The sequence below is a fragment of the Microtus oregoni genome, unplaced genomic scaffold (genome assembly GCF_018167655.1).
Source record: "Microtus oregoni isolate MIOR12 unplaced genomic scaffold, Mior012 000046F_ref0000063, whole genome shotgun sequence".
Taxonomy (NCBI): domain Eukaryota; kingdom Metazoa; phylum Chordata; class Mammalia; order Rodentia; family Cricetidae; genus Microtus; species Microtus oregoni.
The window spans coordinates 13498096-13515532 of record NW_024543220.1 but is presented as its reverse complement, the minus strand read 5'-3'; the positions used below and the strand labels follow the sequence as shown (position 1 = coordinate 13515532).

Below are 17437 nucleotides of genomic sequence, written 5' to 3'. Positions count from 1 at the left end.
CCTTCCTGCGAGCCCGGGGGAGACAAGAGCTGTGAGCAGCAGGTCCTGAGTCACTCAGACAACCTTTGCAAATGGGGGCAAGTGCTGCTGCGACCGACCACCTCTGAGGAACTCAGCTGCAGGCTGTCCAGGTTCCGGCTCTGCACCAATCAGTATGCAGTGCTTCCCCAGGCTGCTTCTGGGGGTCTGGAAAGCCCACCAGAAGGAAGGGATTCTTCAAATGAGAAACCACAGCAAGGAGGACAGTTGTCTGTGGTCACCAGGCTGAGGAGACACACACAGACAGTCTTTTTCTGACTGAAAACACAATTCTAGCAGTCAGGCTTCCTTCTTGGTTCCTGAGATTGAGTCCCTGGGCTTGGGGATGTGTTTCAGTTTCCTGATCCTCGCCATGAAGGTTATGGGATCTGCCAAATAGAGGATGCCTGATGGAGCTGTTGGGATCAGTTGGTTGTTAGGCCGATGTTACTATGTTACCATGTTGCGATGTTACAGTGTTACAGAGGAAGGTCTAGTGTCTAGTGGTCTTTCAAAGCTAGGGACTAGAATTTACAAGAAAATACCAGGAAGGGGGCTGGAGAGATAGCTCAGAACACTGGGTTCTGTTCCCAGCACCCACTTGGTGGCTCACAATCATCTGTAACTTCAAGTTCCAGTTGATGCCCTCTTCCCAGCTCTAAGAAGACAGACATATGGCTCACAAACATTTGTGAGGGTGAAACAACCACACACACACACACACACACACACACACAGTGCATAAATATTGCTTTCTAAAATGATATTGTAAAAATAAATAACCAGGCACATAGTAGGTGTTTTGCTGATTGGATCCACCAAGCAAGCTGTGTGGCCTTAGCCAAGTAGGTGACCTCTCTGTGACATGAGCACACGTGACTAAGAGGGACTTGGGGGACCAGGCAATCTTTGTCCTCTGAAAGTAAATTCAATTTCAGAAAACAGCTAAATTCACGTGGAATGGAGTCTGGTGACTGAGGCCAGGGATCCAGTTGAGAAATGTCCCTTTGAGTTGAAAGCAGTGGTAATTACAGAGCCTCAGCCTGTTTGTCCGGCAGCCTAAAGTCCAGGAGCAGGCGATCAAAGTGCCTGCTGCTTATCTGGGGCCCAGACCCGTCCCTCGTCCCTGCACCAGAGACTCAAACCCAAAAGAACCTCTGACCCAAACCTGAGTGTCCTTCCCACGCCTCAGGCCACCAGCCCTGGGGCTGCCCCTGGGAATTCAAGTACTGCTCTCGAGGGGAGGGGATTTAAATGCATCTACTCAAGATGACTCTAGTAATTATCTTTATTTCTAAAGTTTTGTTTATTGTGTGTTGTGTGTGCACATGTATGCGCATATGTATGTTTACGTGTGTGTGCAGGTATGTGTACGTGTCTGTGTGCGTGTGTGTACGTGTGTGTCCATGTATGTATGCGTGTGTGTAAGTATGTGTACGTGTGTGCAGGTATGTGTTCGTGTGTGTGCAGGTATGTGTACGTGTGTACAGGTATGTGTACGTGTGTGTAGGCATGTGTGCGTGTGTGTCCATGTATGTGTACGTGTGTGTGCAGGTATGTGTACGTGTGTACAGGTATGTGTACGTGTGTGTGCAGGTATGTGTACATGTGTACAGGTGTGTGTACGTGTGTGTGTGCAGGTATGTGTACTGTGTGCAGGTATGTGTACGTGTGTGTGCAGGTGTGTGTACGTGTGTGTGCAGGTGTGTGTGCGTGTGTGTGCAGGTGTGTGTATGTGTGTGTGCAGGTGTGTGTACGTGTATGTGCGCGTGCACACGTGAGTACAGGTGCCACAGGTGCCAGCGGCAGCAGATTCCTGGAGCTTGATTGCGGGCGGTTGTGAGCTGCCCAATGCCGGTGCTGGGAGTAGAAAACAGCAGCGCGTGCTCTTGGGCACCGAGCCTTCTCTCCAGCCGCCTTCTTTGGAGGGAGGTCTGTCTTTTCCGACCGTCCAGCCACTTTTCCAGTTGCCGCTTTGTGGTGCCCAGCTGGGCCTTTGCTTCCGGAATGCTAGGATTTGAACCGCCATGGCAGGTGTTTTTGTTTTGTATTGTTTTTTAAGATGGGAGGAGTGATCTCAATTTTGTGGTCCTCCTAACGCCACCTGCCTTCCAAGAACTGTAATGATAGGCATAGTCCCCAGCCCAGAAACTATTTATCTTCTAAAATATTCAAAATTGTGTGTTAAAGTCAGGCAGTGGTATCACACACCTTTGATCTGAGCTCTCAGAGGCGAAGGCAGGCGGATCTGAGTTTGAGGTCAGCCTGGTCTACAGAGCAAGTTCCAGGATAGCCAGGGCCACACAGAGAAATCCTGTCTCAAAAAAAAAAAAAAAACAAAAAACAAAAAAAAAACTAAAAGTAAAATAATTTTTTTTTCTTGGTTTTTCGAGACAGGGTTTCTCTGTGGTTTTGGAGCCTGTCCTGGAACTTGCTAAGTAAAATAATTTTATAATGAATGTTATTACAATGTTAAAATGTGGGCTGAAGAGATGGCTCAGCTATTAAGGTCACAAACTCCTTCTGCAGGGGACCCAAGTTCTGTTTCCAGCACTCACGCTGGGCAACTCACATAGGCCTAGGACTATCACCTCAGCTTCATAGAATCCACATCCTTCTGGCCTCCGAGGACACCTGCACTCAAGTGCACACACCCACACACAGACACACATGTATTATATAATTAAAAATAATAGCCTGAGCCGGGCTGTGGTGGCGCATGCCTTGAATCCCAGTACTCAGGAGGCAGAGGCAGATGGATCTCTGAGTTTAAGGCCAGCCTGAGCCTGGTCTACACAGTGAATTTCAGGCTAGCCAGAGTTACATAGTAAGACCAGGGGAAACAATAACTAATTAATAACCTAGGACCTGGAAGATGGAGGCAGAAGAATCAGGAGTTCAGCTGCGTAGTGAGTTTGCGGCCAGTATTTGAGGGAGACACTGGTTGGGAGGTTGGGGACAACTGGAGAATCAATCAGTCTAACCTTTTACTCTCCAGTCCCCCACCCCCACTGAAGTGTTACATAGGGAAGCGCCTCATTTAGGTGGAGGGTCCTTCGGGCTGCTGTGCTGAGGAGCATTGTGTGTTCAGATCCTCCCCTCAGTGGCTGAGTCGCTGGGCTGGAGCGCCTGGTCTTTAGAAGTGAGTCCTAGCCAGAGCCGGAGCCGCGCAGGTGGGGAGAAGCTGAGCTGAGATTAGCTACTGAGGGGGATGAGAGGTTGTTAACTACCAGGCACGGGAGAGGAGTGACCAGTGACAGTGACAGGACACGCGACAGGCGCCCAGGAGCACCATGCCTCTGCAGGAGGAGACCCTCCGGGAAGTGTGGGCCTCAGACAGGTGGGAACCCCCACATGGTCCCATGTGAACCCCAGGCCCCATTTGCAGGACCACAGTGGTGGTGGCGGAGTGGGGGGAGTAGAAGAAGGGAACAGCCTGGTTCCATTGTACCCTCAGTGGCCATGAAGAGGACTGGCTGAGCCCGGAACCGCAGCAGCGCCCCAAGCAGGTGTGTCAACAAATTTGGGGTTTGGAAAGGAGGCACGAAGATGCCCCTCGGGGTACACAGGAAGGGAGCTGTAGGGGAGAGGTCCTCTCAACTCTTTACCCGGAAAGTTTAGGAGGAGAAAGGGGGTTAGGAATGGGGTGCCCAGGAACATTTGGGGGGCTTTGGGTCTTGGAAGTGGCTCTCATGCGAGTATGGGTCATCCACACTGAGAAGGGACTGCAGCACCCCTTGGGATAATCCGAGGCTATTTCTGGCGGCACCAAGGGATTAGAGGGGGATAGGAGCCCCAGAGTCCCCTTCTCTCCTGGTGACCCCTATTTCACAGCGACCCACCCAGGGACAGAAATTGAGGAAAAAGAAGTCTGAGACCCCGGAGTCTCAGGGATCCAAGCCCCGCAAAGCTGGAGGTGAATCCTGGGGGGTGTGCGGGTGGGTATGGGCCGGGGAGGCTGAAGTGGGGACCTCTGAGACAGAACTCTGCCCACACATCTGGTCCAGCTGGGCGCAAGAAGCTCGAGGGGCCGCCCGCAGACCCCGCAGAGGCGCGCGCTGTGCCTACAGTCTACGCCAAGTTCCTTCGGGACCCCGAGGCCAAGAAGCGGGATCCCCAGGAAACCTTCCTGGTCGCCCGCGCCCCAGATGTGGGAGGCGGTGAGTGAGGCGTACCGAGGGAGGGGCAGACAGTGTGAGCAGTGATCACCCAGGCCAGGCGTGGGTTCCCCTGCTCTATCTCTGTTACACTTATGGAGAAACTGAGGCAGCATGGGTCCAAGTTTAAAAGCCTTGAGCTACAGTTAGTAGTCAAAGTACCCCAGATGGTGGTAACGGTGAGAAGGCAAGTCAGGAGGGAGCAGAGCAGGGTGCCGCCCACCGCAGCCCCGTGCAGGAAGGGGCTTGAAGCCCCTCAGCACCCTGCAGGGTCTGGATCTCTGGAGCCTGTATTACAAAGAGTATTCTATCCATAGTGGAGGATTTGGAGGAGGATTCCGATGACGATGATGAAGAGGATGAGGAAGAGGGGGGAAAAGAGAAAAGCTCTCTGTCCCCCAGGAGACCACCCAAGGGAAGAGAGAAGAAAGCCAAAGCCCTAGACCAGCGGGGTAGGTGCAGGGAACCCCCAGGAACCCACCCACTGACAGGCAGAAAGAGCTCCCAGCACCGGTGCAGAGTCCTCCCCTGGCCCTCTCTCTTCAATGCTAGTTCCTAGGTCCCTAAGGAGATCAGTTCTCAAGGCTGCGACACACTGCAAAGGGCGCGCCAAGGAGGAAGGTTCTGTTTTCTTTGTGGGCTTTGCTTTGACTTTGTGTGGATTATAATTTGTTTTGTTTTTTGTTTGTTTTTCTTTTTTCTTTTTTTCTTTTTTGGTTTTTCGAGACAGGGTTTCTCTGTGGCTTTGGAGCCTGTCCTGGAACTAGCTCTGTAGACCAGGCTGGTCTCGAACTCACAGAGATCCGCCTGCCTCTGCCTCCCGAGTGCTGGGATTAAAGGCGTGCGCCACCATCGCCCGGCTTTTTTGTTTGTTTTTTGAGACAGGGTTTCTCTTTGTAGCCCAGGCAGTCCTGGGCTACAGAACTCACTCTGTCGACCAGGCTGGGCCTCGAACTCAGAGATCCGCCTGCCTCTGCCTCCTGAGCGCTGGGATTAAAGGCGTGTGCCACCAGAACCCAGCTAACGTTATAATTTTTATTAAGTAGATGGAAGTAAAAGGAAATCCCGACTAAAGACAGTGAGGGCTCCCAGCCTGGAAGGTCTGGTCAGAAATGTGTGCCATGCTTGGTGGGATCTCCGTGGAGCATCAGAGGCTGAGCTCATGGCTGGGGAGGGTCCCTGGAAGAGAGACTGACTGGAGGAGGACTAAGGGTTGAAGTGCCAGCCTGGCTTCCATTCGTTCCCTCACTCATTCCTTCCGTGCCTCTTAAGCTGATTCCTAGCCAGATCGTTTTTTTAGACTCAAGAGAAAGTAACTTCAGAACCATGGACCACAGTCCCCTGTCTGGTGTTCAGCACTCTGGTAACTGCAGGCTGAATGACAGGGTTAGAAGGTGATCCTTGGCCCAATAGGTTTCTTCTTTCCCGACCCCCCCCCCCAAACCTCCTATTCCCAGGGGACCTAGGAAGCCCTGAAGCCCCCCGAAAACCATCCCACACCAAGAAGAAGGAGGCAGGGGAGGGAACCAAGCTGAAAAAGGCAAAGAAGAAAGGTAAGGGGGAGGGGTGGATACTGACAGACGGATGGACGGAGGACAGGGGTCGTTGGGTGTGTTGAAATGGTGACCCCCTTCTTGTATCCTCTCTGCAGGGGCTGGGGAGGCTGACAAGGACCCCTCGAGAAGTCCAGCAGCCCTGAGGAAGAAGACTCCAGCAGCCATGTTCCTAGTTGGGGAAGGTGGCCCGGCTGAAAAGGACGTGAAGAAGAAAGGTGCATGGCGGAAGGGTGGCGGGACCATGGGCATGGTGTGTGCTGTGAGGAGTGAGGGGGGCAAGAGCTGGACCCCGTGGGGGCGTCCTGACACCCTTGTCCTGACAGCCAGGTGGCTCCAAGCGGGTGGCCTTTCTGAGGCTCTGATCAGAACCTTTTTATGGGCGTGGAGAGGATTAAAGGGGAGCGTGGGTGTGGGGAACACCTGGCCAATCAGGATGAAGGGTCTACAGCCTTTCTCCCTCCATGTTCAGGGCCAGCCAAAGGCTCAGAGGAAGAGAAGAAGGAGGAAGAGGAGGAGGAAGAGGAGGAGTCTTCAGCCATGAAGAATAGCAACCAGAAGGGCCGAGCGAAAGGGAAAGGCAGAAAGGTTGTCACCCAAGGGGCAGATGTGGGGGGCTTTGGGGCTAAGGACTTGGCTCCCCACCCATGACTGGGCACACGGCCTAGGAGCTTTGGGCTCAAGGGGACAGAGGAGGCATGGCTCAGGCCACCCACAGCCCTTACATACTCTGCCGTCCAGGCCTTCCCTCTGCGGTATGACTACCAGGCAGTCCCCAGTGAGAAGACATGTGTTAAAATACCAGGGAAGGGCCAAGCAGTGGTGGCACAGGCCTTTAATCCCAGTACTCGGGAGGCAGAAGCAGGTAGATCTCTGTGAGTTCGAGGTCAACCTGGTCTACAAAGCAAGTTCCAGGACAGCCAGGATTGTTACTCAGAAAGACCCTGTCTTGAAAAAAACAAAACAAACAAACAGGGAGGCCGAGCATACAGCAGCAGGACTCTGGGTTTCGTTTCGGGAGGGTGGAGGTGGGGGAATGGGATGGGATAAGGTCTTGCTATGTAGCCAAGGCCAGTCTGGAACTCCAGATCTTTCTACCCTCACTGGTACTGGGATTTCAGATGAAAGTCTAAGTCTGCATCTGGAAGGCACATCTTATACTCCTTTGGGGCACCGAGTGGCCGGAAGTTGGCTAGCGGGAGCCACTGTTAAAATACTTCACCCTGTGCCTGCAACCCCAGCGCATGGGCGGTGGAGGCGGCAGGACCAGGTGTGCAGAGCTAACCTCAGCTACACAGTGAGGTTGATGGCCTACATGAGACCCTGTCTCCAAAAGCAAGGCTGGAGAGATGACTCAGCAGTTAAGCGCATTGGTTGCTCTTGTCAAGGAACCAGGCTTGATTCCCAGCACCCGCAGGGCACCTCACGTTTCCACTTCCAGGGGATCTGATACCCTCTTCTGACCTGAAGGCACCGGGCATGCATGAGGTACACAGACCCATACAGGGGAAAACACTCACACAATTTTTTTTTAAATTTATTTATTTATTATGTATACAATATTATTCTGTCTGTGTATATGCCTGCAGGCCAGAAGAAGGCACCAGACCTCATTACAGATGGTTGTGAGCCACCATGTGGTTGCCAGGAATTGAACTCAGGACCTCTGGAAGAGCAGGCAATGCTCCTAACCACCGAGCCATCTCTCCAGCCCTCACACAAATTTTTTTGAGACAAGGTTTCTTTTTCTTTCTTTCTTTCTTTCTTTCTTTTTTTTTTTTTTTGGTTTTCGAGACAGGGTCTTTCTTTCTTTCTTTTTTAGAGTTTTTGCTTCTTTGTACTTTTTAAAAAAGATTTATTTATTAAGCATACAATGTACTGCTGGCAAGGAAGGCACCAGGTCTCATTACAGATGGTTGTGAGCCACCTTGTGGTTGCTGGGATTTGAATTCGGGACAGCCAGTTCTCTTACCCTCTGAGCCATCTCTCCAGCCCCGAGACAAGGTTTCTCTGTGTAGCTTTGGAACCTATTCTGGAACTTGCTCTGTAGACCAGAATGGCCTCGAACTCACAGAGATCCACCTACTTCTGCCTCCCAAGTGCTAGGATAAAAGCTGTGTGCTACCACTGCCTGACGAAAAAAATAAATCTTTAAATAAAGTAACCAATTAATCTCTGACTGCCAAAGGCTCCAGAATCTTTGCCAAAGCTTAGAGTCTATTCTGATTTGACATGTTCCACTATCAAGACATGTCGCTAAGGACTTTGAATGACAACCTATGCACACACAAGGAGGCCTGGCTGAGAGTTAAACTCTCCTTGAGAGGGAGAGACCTCCAGGAGCCAGCCCTGGATCAAGCTCTGTGGGTTTAGTAGTTTGTGTAGGAGTGTCAGGTCTTCGGGGATGGATTCGTGTTAACCAAGATCACTGCCATTGCTGTCCGGGGTGTTTTATTCCAGGTGGAAATGCCCTCCCCACAGCAGGCGTCCACATTCACAGGTGCAGAGACGTTTGAGTCAGTGATGACTTTTCTCACTTCGCATTCCAGACATAGTCTTGTGTTTCCCAAGTTTCTTCTGGAGCCGGCTGGAGCACAGTCAAGATGGTCATGTGCCCCTTGGCCAAGGGCCCCAGGCTGTGTTCTACCACCTGCAGCGTAGGATTGCCCCCAGCAGAAGGCTCCTCGGTCCTCACAGATAACTTTGAGGCCTCAGGTGCTGACACCCCCAGCCTGATAGGTCAGTCGCTCTCCTGAGGAGTCCTGGCTCCTCTCACGGAGCAGCAGGAGAAAGGGCGCGAGGTCTCACCCTGCCTCCTTCGGTAACTGAGGTGTTACTAGGAAATTCTCCAAGCTGACAGGTTCCTGAGTCAGCCAAGTCTTGCGTGAGTCAGCTAGGTCTTGCTGCATAACAAATGGCCTCCAAGCTTTAGTGTCTTCAGCTAGGGAGCCAGCTTTCCTGCTTGGTCTCTAAGGGTCACAAATCTAGGGACGGTTTCCCAGAACCATGTGGGCTCAGGGTGTCACACGAGGTTGTACTTACCTGAAAGACTGACTTGGAATGGACCGTTCATTTCTAAAGTGGTTCAGCCATGGTTGTTGGTTGGAGGCCCTTCTTCCTTTCTACAGAGACCTCTCCAGTAGGCATGGCATGACCCCCATTTCTATAGAACAGGGATGGCTACCCCAGTGTGTTAATGAGAATGCAGAGTCGATATTTGGAGTACTAGGCATGGTGGGACACGCCCCTACTCCACGCACTGGGAGGCCAAGGAGGATTGCAGTGGGGCCAGCCTGGGTCCTGGAACTCATTCTGTAGACCAGGCTGGCCTTGAACTCACAGAGATTCTCCTGCCTCTGCCTCCTGAGTGCTGGGATTGATTAGAGGCACCACCACCACCCAGCACCAGGAGATCTTGTACCCTCTTCCGGCCTCCAGGGCACCAGGCACACGCGTTGCACAGACTTGCAGACTAAACGCTCACATCTATTATTAAAAAACAAAAACCAAAACCCTATCACCACCACAACAGAGCCAGATGTGGCAGATAGCTCATAGCTGTTGTCCCAGAACTTGGGAGGTGAAGGCAGGAGAATCAGGAGTTCGAGGCCAGCCTCCAGAACACAGTGAGTTCAAGGTCAATCTGGGCTTTATGAGACCTTATCTTTAAATATGAAAATGGGGTTGGAGAGATGACTTAGCAGTTAAGAGCACAGGCTGGGGGGCTGGAGAGATGGCTCAGTGGTTAAGAGCACTGGCTGCTCTTCTAGAGGTTCTGAGTTCAATTCCCAGCCACCACATGGTGGCTCACAACCATCTGTAATGAGATCTGGCGCCCTCATCTGGTGTGAAGGTGACCATGCAGGCAAAACACTGTGTATATATAATAAATAAACCTTTAAAAATTTAAAAAAAAAGAAATGCAAAAAAAAAAAAGAGCACAGACTGTTCTTCTGAGGACCAGGGTTCAATTCCCAGCACCCACATGGTGATTCACAACTTCCTGTAACTCCAATTCCAGGCAATCTGACACTGTAACACCAACATACATGCCGGCAAAACACTAATGCACACAAAATAAAAATATATATAAAATGGAAACAAGAAAGTTGTAACTAGCTGACCGACCCTTAGTGGTGGAACATGAACTCAAACTGGGACTGTCTGGGTTCAACCTAAATAGTTATAATACATTGCAGAATTCCAGAGCCTTCTCTCATGAGGTTGGGCTTCTAGGCTGTGGGGGATGGAAGTGCCTCCACCCAGGACATATCTCCTTTTTCCCTCCAGAAAGTGGTGAGTGATGGCCTGTCCTGCCTGGGGTGCAGAAGGGGACCTATGAAGTGGGGTGTCCTGGCTGATGCACTGTCTGCCTGTGCAGAAGGAGAACAGGGCTTCGTCTCCCCCCTTGGAAGTGGGTGAACCTCGGGAGTTTGTGCTACAGCCAGCGCCCCAGGGCAGGGCAGTGCGCTGCCGGCTGACACGGGACAAGAAGGGCATGGACCGTGGCATGTACCCATCGTACTTCCTACACTTGGACACAGAGAAGAAGGTTCTGAGAGAGGGGCTGGGGGTGTCTAGGACTGGGGCAGTGTCTAGGTCTAGGGCTGGGGGCTGTCTAGGGCTGGGGGGTGTCTAGGGCTGAGGGGTGTCTAGGGTAGGGGCAGTGTCTGGGGCCTCCCGGGTACCCCAGTTCCACTTTGTCACCTCTCTGTTCCCTTCTCTGCAGGTGTTCCTCTTGGCCAGCAGGAAACGCAAGCGCAGTAAGACAGCCAACTACCTCATCTCCAGGGACCCTACCAACTTGTCCAGGGGAGGGGAGGACTTCATCGGAAAGCTGAGGTGCGGCTGCACTTCCGGGCCACGGGCAGTCACCTCTGTGCCACTGTGGCTGGCAGAGTGACCCCACATGGGATGCTCCAGATGCTCCTTCAGCCTAGGGCATCGCACATTCTGACAAGCCTGGATGTCTTGGAGACCTGATGTAGATGGTCTTGTGGGCTTGAGATGGGCCCCTGGCACTGCATGCCAGCATCTCCCCCAAGGGATGGGGACTATACAGGCCTGACAAAGGCTCTCACAGAGATGGACTCTGTCTAGCTCCATAAGGGCGGGGCCCTTTTCATGGAGTGCTACCGGCTCCCACACAGTACCTTCTCTGAGGAGGTGTACTACTGGGTGTGATGGGACGTGATATAATCCCAGCACTTGGTAGTTAGAGAAAGAATTATCAGGAGTTCAAGGTCACCCTTGATTGTTTAAGGAACTTAGAGGTAGCCTGGGCTACATTAGACCCTGCCCCATTTCCCCCAAAAAAGGAGGAGAGAGAAAGGGGATGTAGTTAAATTGAAAGAGAAGAGTATTTGCTTAACCAAGTTTGATCCTAGCACCACATAAACCAGTTACCATGGAACACACCTGTAAAACCAGCAACCAGCACCAGGAGGCAGAGACGGGAGAATCCACAGTTCAAGGCCAGCCTGGTCTACCTCAGGAGAGGATGTTTCAAGAGCAAAGGAAAGCAGTATTTACTGAGTGTATGAACAAGCAAAGGGAGACTCAATGAGGCCAGGCAGGTTTCCCTATGGCGGCTCAGCTACCCGCTAGTCTGAAAGGACTTCTTTTTTTTTTTTTAATGTGTAGCCTAGGCTGGCCTCAACTCGTGATCCTCCTGCTTCTGCCTCCTTCAGCAAATCCTAGCTGCAAGTACCACCACAACTTTTCACAAAAGTCTGTAGGAGCCTGCCCATGCCTCAGGCATAATCTTGAGCACTTTCCAAACATTAACCAGAAATTTCATCCTTTTACCAAGCAAACCAGAGGAGGATTGTAGCTATTGTAGATTTACAGAGGGGAGGACTCAGGGGGTAAGAGTCCTTGCCACCAAGCCTGATGCCCTGAACTCAGTCTCTTGGGACCCACATGATAGAAGGAGAGAACTGGCTCCTGATCATTGTTCCCTGACCCCTGACGGCCGCACACGTGCATTCGATAGGTCAGTGATCAAAAGAACCAACTCAAGGGGACAGCTGAGATTCCTATCTCCCGGGGCCACAGAGGGAGACAAAATCCGAAATATTTATTTATTTATTTAGTGTGTGTTTGGCTTTTGTTTTTGAGACAGGAATCTCTGTGTAACAGTTCTGGCTGTCCTCGAATTTACAGAAATCCACCTGCCTCTGCTTCCTGAGTGCTGGGATTAAAGGTGTGCGCCACGATGCCCAGCTTGAATTATTTATCTTATTATTTAGTTTTATTCTGAGTGTGGTGTGCACAGGCACATGCACACTGGTATGTCTGTGTGGAGGTCGGAGGACAACTTTGTGGGCTCAGTTCTCTTTCTGCCTTTTCAGGGCTCAAACTTGGCTCCTCAGCCTATGCTGACCCTTTACCACTGAGCCCCAGCCTTAGTTTTGATTTTTTTTTTTTTTGAGACAGGGTTTCTCCGTAGCTTTGGAGCCTGTCCTGGAGCTCACTCTGTAGACCAGGCTGGCCTCGAACTCACAGAGATCCGCCTGCTTCTGCCTCCCGAGTGCTGGGATTAAAGGCATGTGCCACCACCGCCCGGCACAGCCTTAGTTTTGATTTTTTTTTTTTTTTATGAGCCGGGGTCCAGGCTGGTTTGACCTCATTGTGTGGGGGCAGGTGGTACCTGCTACACCTGCCAAAGGCAGCAGCTACTGCCACACCTGGCTCTGTTTTTCTTGCTGCTGGGGATTGAACCTAGAGCCTCAGGCATGCAAAGGAGTGTGCTCCACCACTGAGCCCCACAGCCAGACTGTTTCAAAACAACAGTGATAAGTAATAATTTTAAAACTGTCCCTTCAAGGGAAGCCTGGATCAAGGCACGTGACATACTCACTCCCAAGACACACACTGCCCCTTGCTCTTGAACTAGGGGCTTGGGGGAAGGGTTTTGGGATGAGAGGTGGTAGGGTACCCTCTTGCCTTGGCTCAACTCTTCTCCCACCCTCAGGTCCAATCTCCTGGGCAACCGCTTCACAGTCTTTGACAACGGGCAAAACCCGCAGCGCAGCGGTGGTGTGGACGTGGGGAGCCTGCGCCAGGAGCTGGCAGCTGTTATCTATGTGAGAAGCCACTATCCCCACTGTGCCCGGCTCTCCTCGAGTAGGATGCAGCCTGATGGCCTTTTCTCTCTTTCAGGAAACCAATGTTTTAGGGTTCCGGGGACCCCGTCGCATGACTGTCATCATCCCTGGGATGAACTCGGACAATGAGAGGGTCCCTATCCGGCCCCGAAATGTGAGCCTCTACCTCCCTAGTCTTGCAGGAACCTTGCAGGCTGGGTGAACCTAGGGTCTCAGAGACCGATGACTGGCATGTCCCATGCTCCTGGGTGACTGAAGTCACTTCAGTCATTTACAGTGAAAAGTAACAACCCTGTCAGCTGCCCATTCCCTCTCCCTGCTAGGAGGCCAAGCTGCCTTTGGGGGCCACGCTGGCCAGGAAGCTGGGCCTTGCAGGTTTTGTGGACTCCTACTTCTGAGGTCCGTCAGAAAGAACCAAGGTTCAAATGGGACACAGCAGTGATTAGAACACTAGCTGCTGGGCTGGGGTGGCTCACCTGACAGGCACGAGGCACTGGGTTCCATCCCCAGTGCCGCAAAAACCAGGCATCATGGTTCACGCCTCTAATCCCAGCACTCAGGAGGTAGAGCAAGAGGATTAGAAGTACAAGGTTATCCTCAGCTACACAGGGAGTTTGAGGCTAGCCTGGGCTATATGGGACCCTGACAACACATATACACACACATACACACATACATAACACACACACAAATAATAATAATAATTAATAATAATAATAGAGGGGGCTTGGAGATGTCTCTGTCAATAAAATGCCTGCTGTACATGCATGAAGGCCTGAGTGGAGATTCCCAGTATCCATGTAAAAGCTGAGCACACTGATGTGGACCTGTACCTCAGCACCGGGCAGGTGGAGATGGGTGGATCCCCAAATGCTTTGACCACCCAGCCTAGCTCAATCAATGAGCTCCAGGTGCAGTGGGAGACTAGGACATGAAGAGTGGCCCACGACTCCTCCTGGGTGCCAGTTGTGTCTTTCCACTCTCTGCTCTCAGCGCTGTTCCCCAGTGTCTGCTGAGACCCTCTGTGGACATTGCAGTCCAGGCTGAACAACAGCCGCACAGCCGTCCTGGCTGCTAGTCCACGGAGCTAGTCCACGGAGCTAGTCCACGGAGCTAGCCCACGGAGCTAGTCCACGGAGCTAGCCCACGGAGCTAGTCCACGGAGCTAGCCCACGGAGCTAGCCCACGGAGCTAGCCCAGCCAGCTCTAACCATCTTTTCTCTGTTACCTCCCCTTGGGCGCCCCAGGCCAGCGATGGACTGCTGGTGCGCTGGCAGAACAAGACGCTGGAGAGCCTCATCGAACTACATAACAAGCCGCCCATCTGGAACGAAGACAGTGGCTCCTACACCCTCAACTTCCAGGGCCGGGTCACCCAGGCCTCCGTCAAGAACTTTCAGATTGTGCATGCTGATGACCGTGAGTGTCTGAGGGCCCTCTCTCTTCCCCTCTTGACTCTGGTTTGGGAGGGGGCTCAGAGAGTTCGAGCAAAAGTCTTGGGGTTCACTAGGACAAGTTTGTGACCTAGCCTTGACCAGGATCCTCGGGTAGATGCTTGGACACTCCCAGTGGTATTTGTGATGAGGGGAGGGATGAAGGCTGGAATCTGGGGACCACCTGGAGTTTAACCCCTTGGTGTGTAGTCGGCGGTGGCACCCAAGACCACAGAGCAGAAACAAGAGCTAGAAATTATTGTTTTCATGATAATTGTCCTAAAACAAGGTCTCACTATATAGCCCTGAAACTATCTATAAGGACAAAGCTGGGCTTAAACTCACAGAGATCCCCTGCTTCTGCTTCCCCAATGCTGGGATTAAAGGTATGGTCACTATACCCTGCTAAAATAGAGGATTGTCTTTGGCGGGGGGTGTGGACTTTTTGTTTTTCACAACAGGGTTTCTCTCTGTAACATGTCCTGGAAACTCTTTGTAGAACAGGCTGGCCTCAAACTCATGGAGATCCACCTGCCTCTGCCTCCCGAGTTTTATTATCGAGGTTTGCCACCACGCCCAGCAAGGATTATGTTTTAAGAACAGGATAGCTAGGGCTTGGGGGAGGCATCCACCGCCTTCTGTGTCTGTGTGTGTAGTCAGAGGACATCCTGCAGGAGCCACTTCTCTCCCCTCATCAGTTGATCCCAGGAATCAAATGAATTTGACCTGAAGGTCACCAGACTTGGCAGCAAGCACCAAGAGTAGGAAATATGGACCATGAATTTCTATGTGTCTACGACTTTTTTTTTTTAAGATTTATAATTTTATGCTGGGTAGTGGTGCACACCTTTAATCCCAGCACTCAGAAGGCAGAAGCAGGCAGGTCTCTGTGAGTTTGAATCCAGCCTGTTCTACAGAATGAGTTCCAGGACAGCTAGGGCTATTCAGAGAAACCCTGTCTCGAAAAACCAAAAAAAAAAAAAATAGATTTTGTTTTTGTTTTTCGAGACAGGGTTTCTCTGTGGCTTTGGAGCCTGTCCTGGAACTAGCTCTTGTAGACCAGGCTGGTCTTGAACTCACAGAGATCTGCCTGCCTCTGCCTCCCAAGTGCTGGGATTAAAGGTGTGCGCCACCACCGCCCGGCTCCAAAATCTATTTTTTTATGTGTGTGTATGACTGCATGAATTATGTGTACCTTGTGTGTGCAGGTGCCCACAGAGGCCAGAGGGTATCAGATGTCCTGGAACTAGAGTTACAGGCGGTCTTCTGGGTGCGGGGTCCTCTGCAAAAGCAAACAGTGCTCTTCACTGCTGAGCCATCTCTCCAGCGTCTACTTTTTCTCAGACTGCCCCTGAGGACTTATTTAGGGAACCAAGATCTCCAGGGCATGGATGTCCCTGTCCTAGCTTGGGCAAGAGGTTCCACAAAGGGTTTGGCCAGTACCATGCAATCCGCCGCCCCCAGTCCTTTGCTGTCCCCAGTATCTCATGTCCCCAGGCCTTGGGACTGCTCACCAGGCCAGTTCCTGTGGGAGCCTGGTCCACAACCAGACCAGGATGGAGGGGTTTTTGTTTTAAAATAGCTTCCTATCCCTATTCAGGCTTGGAGAGAGGTGCTGAGATTGGGTTGGGAAGCCAGTTGGGTGGTCTTGCCTGTTACCCAGGTGACCAGCCTGGTCCTCTTAGACAGATTCAGGATAGCCAGGGCATTTCGGAGGGACCTAGCAGGAGGATTAGGAATTCAAGGCCAGCCTTGGCTACTCCAAGACAGAAGGGTGCGGTGGAGGGAAGGGTGTGGAAAGAGGCTGATTGATTGAGTGACTGGAATTGATAGCTCCAGAGCTGGAGAGGCCTGCCACTCCACTCCTGGTTAGAGAAGGACCTGAACTAGGGTCAAATGTGGGCCTTATGAACTGGGGCTGGGCAGAGGAATGAGGCCAAAACTGGACAACGCAGGGAAGGGTTCTGGTTTGGGCAAGTTTGTCAGGGTCCTGTACTGCTAGATTACAGATTTGCTGTAGCCCTGGGCAGAGGCTGATAAGGTGGGGCTCCTGCCCTGCGGACTTGGTGTGACAGACCCTGCACAGGCGGGGCTAGTTGGACGACTCAGTGAAGGGAAGGTGGCCCAAGGCTGCCTGGGGGCTGTGACTCCAAATCAAGGAAAAGGACCTCCCGGTGTTATGGGGTTGCCTGTCAAGAGAGGGCCTGAGGTCACCCCATTGTCGTTCACAGCCGACTATATAGTGCTCCAGTTCGGCCGCATAGCCGAGGATGCCTTCACTCTGGACTACCGGTACCCGCTGTGCGCCCTGCAGGCCTTCGCCATCGCCCTTTCCAGCTTCGACGGGAAGCTGGCCTGCGAGTGACCCCACAACCCCTCGGCGCTGGGAAAACACTCAGCTGGGGGTGATAGGGTCCCTCCCCCACAGCCCGCGCACCCCTAGCCTGGCACCGGCCAGGCGAAGGAGCTCTGACTGGGATGGAGATGAACATCTGGTCGCAGAAAAGCAATGCCTGCCTCGCCCCCTCCTCCCCAGCCACTTCCTGCTCGGGAGCCCGAGTCAGACGTTCGAGGCCCCTCCAGGACTTAACTGGGGGAAACGGAGAAGCAGGGTCCGAGACCCACATTCTCAATAAAGTTACATCCCAGACTGAACACAGCGGTAATTCCCGGATGCGTGCTTGTAGACCCAGGTGCCCACGCGTGCTCTGAGCTCCCTCCCTTGTATCCTTCTGTCCTATGGATCCTCAGCAGTACCTCAGGGTCCGGCCCCCGACTCTCCAAGCAGCAGGGAGGAGAGGGAGGGGCCCCAGAGGTCCAGGAAGAGGGAGAAAGGGAGAAATTCGAGAAACAAGCCACTCGGGGAGAACCAGACAAACCGGGTCCGGGCAGGGCGGAGCCGGGTCTGGGGCCCCGGAGTGGGGGGGCGGGCTCTCGGTGGGAGGAGCGCTGCTGAGGCCTCGACTGCGACGGACCCGAGTGGAAGGGTGGGGAACCCCGAGACTCCGGGCGCCGCTTGGCTGCACGAAACGCGGTTCCCCAGTACCCCCGACACCTTCAAGAGTCCGGCCCAGGGGACAGAACTCCACTTTTGGCTCCGCCCCAGGCCTGATCCCCAAGATTCAGCTGGGTACCCGAAAGGGGGTTGCGTAGGTGGGGACTCTGAG

The 17437-nt window shown here is 52.6% G+C and overlaps 1 protein-coding gene across 1 annotated transcript; it reads left to right on the top strand.

Moving 5' to 3' along the window:
* Nucleotides 1–3311: 3311 nt before the first annotated feature.
* Tulp1 (TUB like protein 1) lies at nt 3312–16913 on the top strand. The gene is made up of 15 exons (XM_041635012.1): nt 3312–3358; nt 3476–3527; nt 3853–3934; nt 4026–4178; nt 4493–4627; nt 5633–5728; nt 5827–5946; nt 6201–6316; nt 9834–9839; nt 10110–10280; nt 10458–10570; nt 12705–12816; nt 12893–12991; nt 14085–14256; nt 16502–16913. The coding sequence occupies exons 1-15, from the start codon at nt 3312–3314 to the stop codon at nt 16633–16635; spliced, it is 1608 nt and encodes a 535-aa protein (XP_041490946.1). The 3' UTR covers nt 16636–16913.
* Nucleotides 16914–17437: the final 524 nt, after the last annotated feature.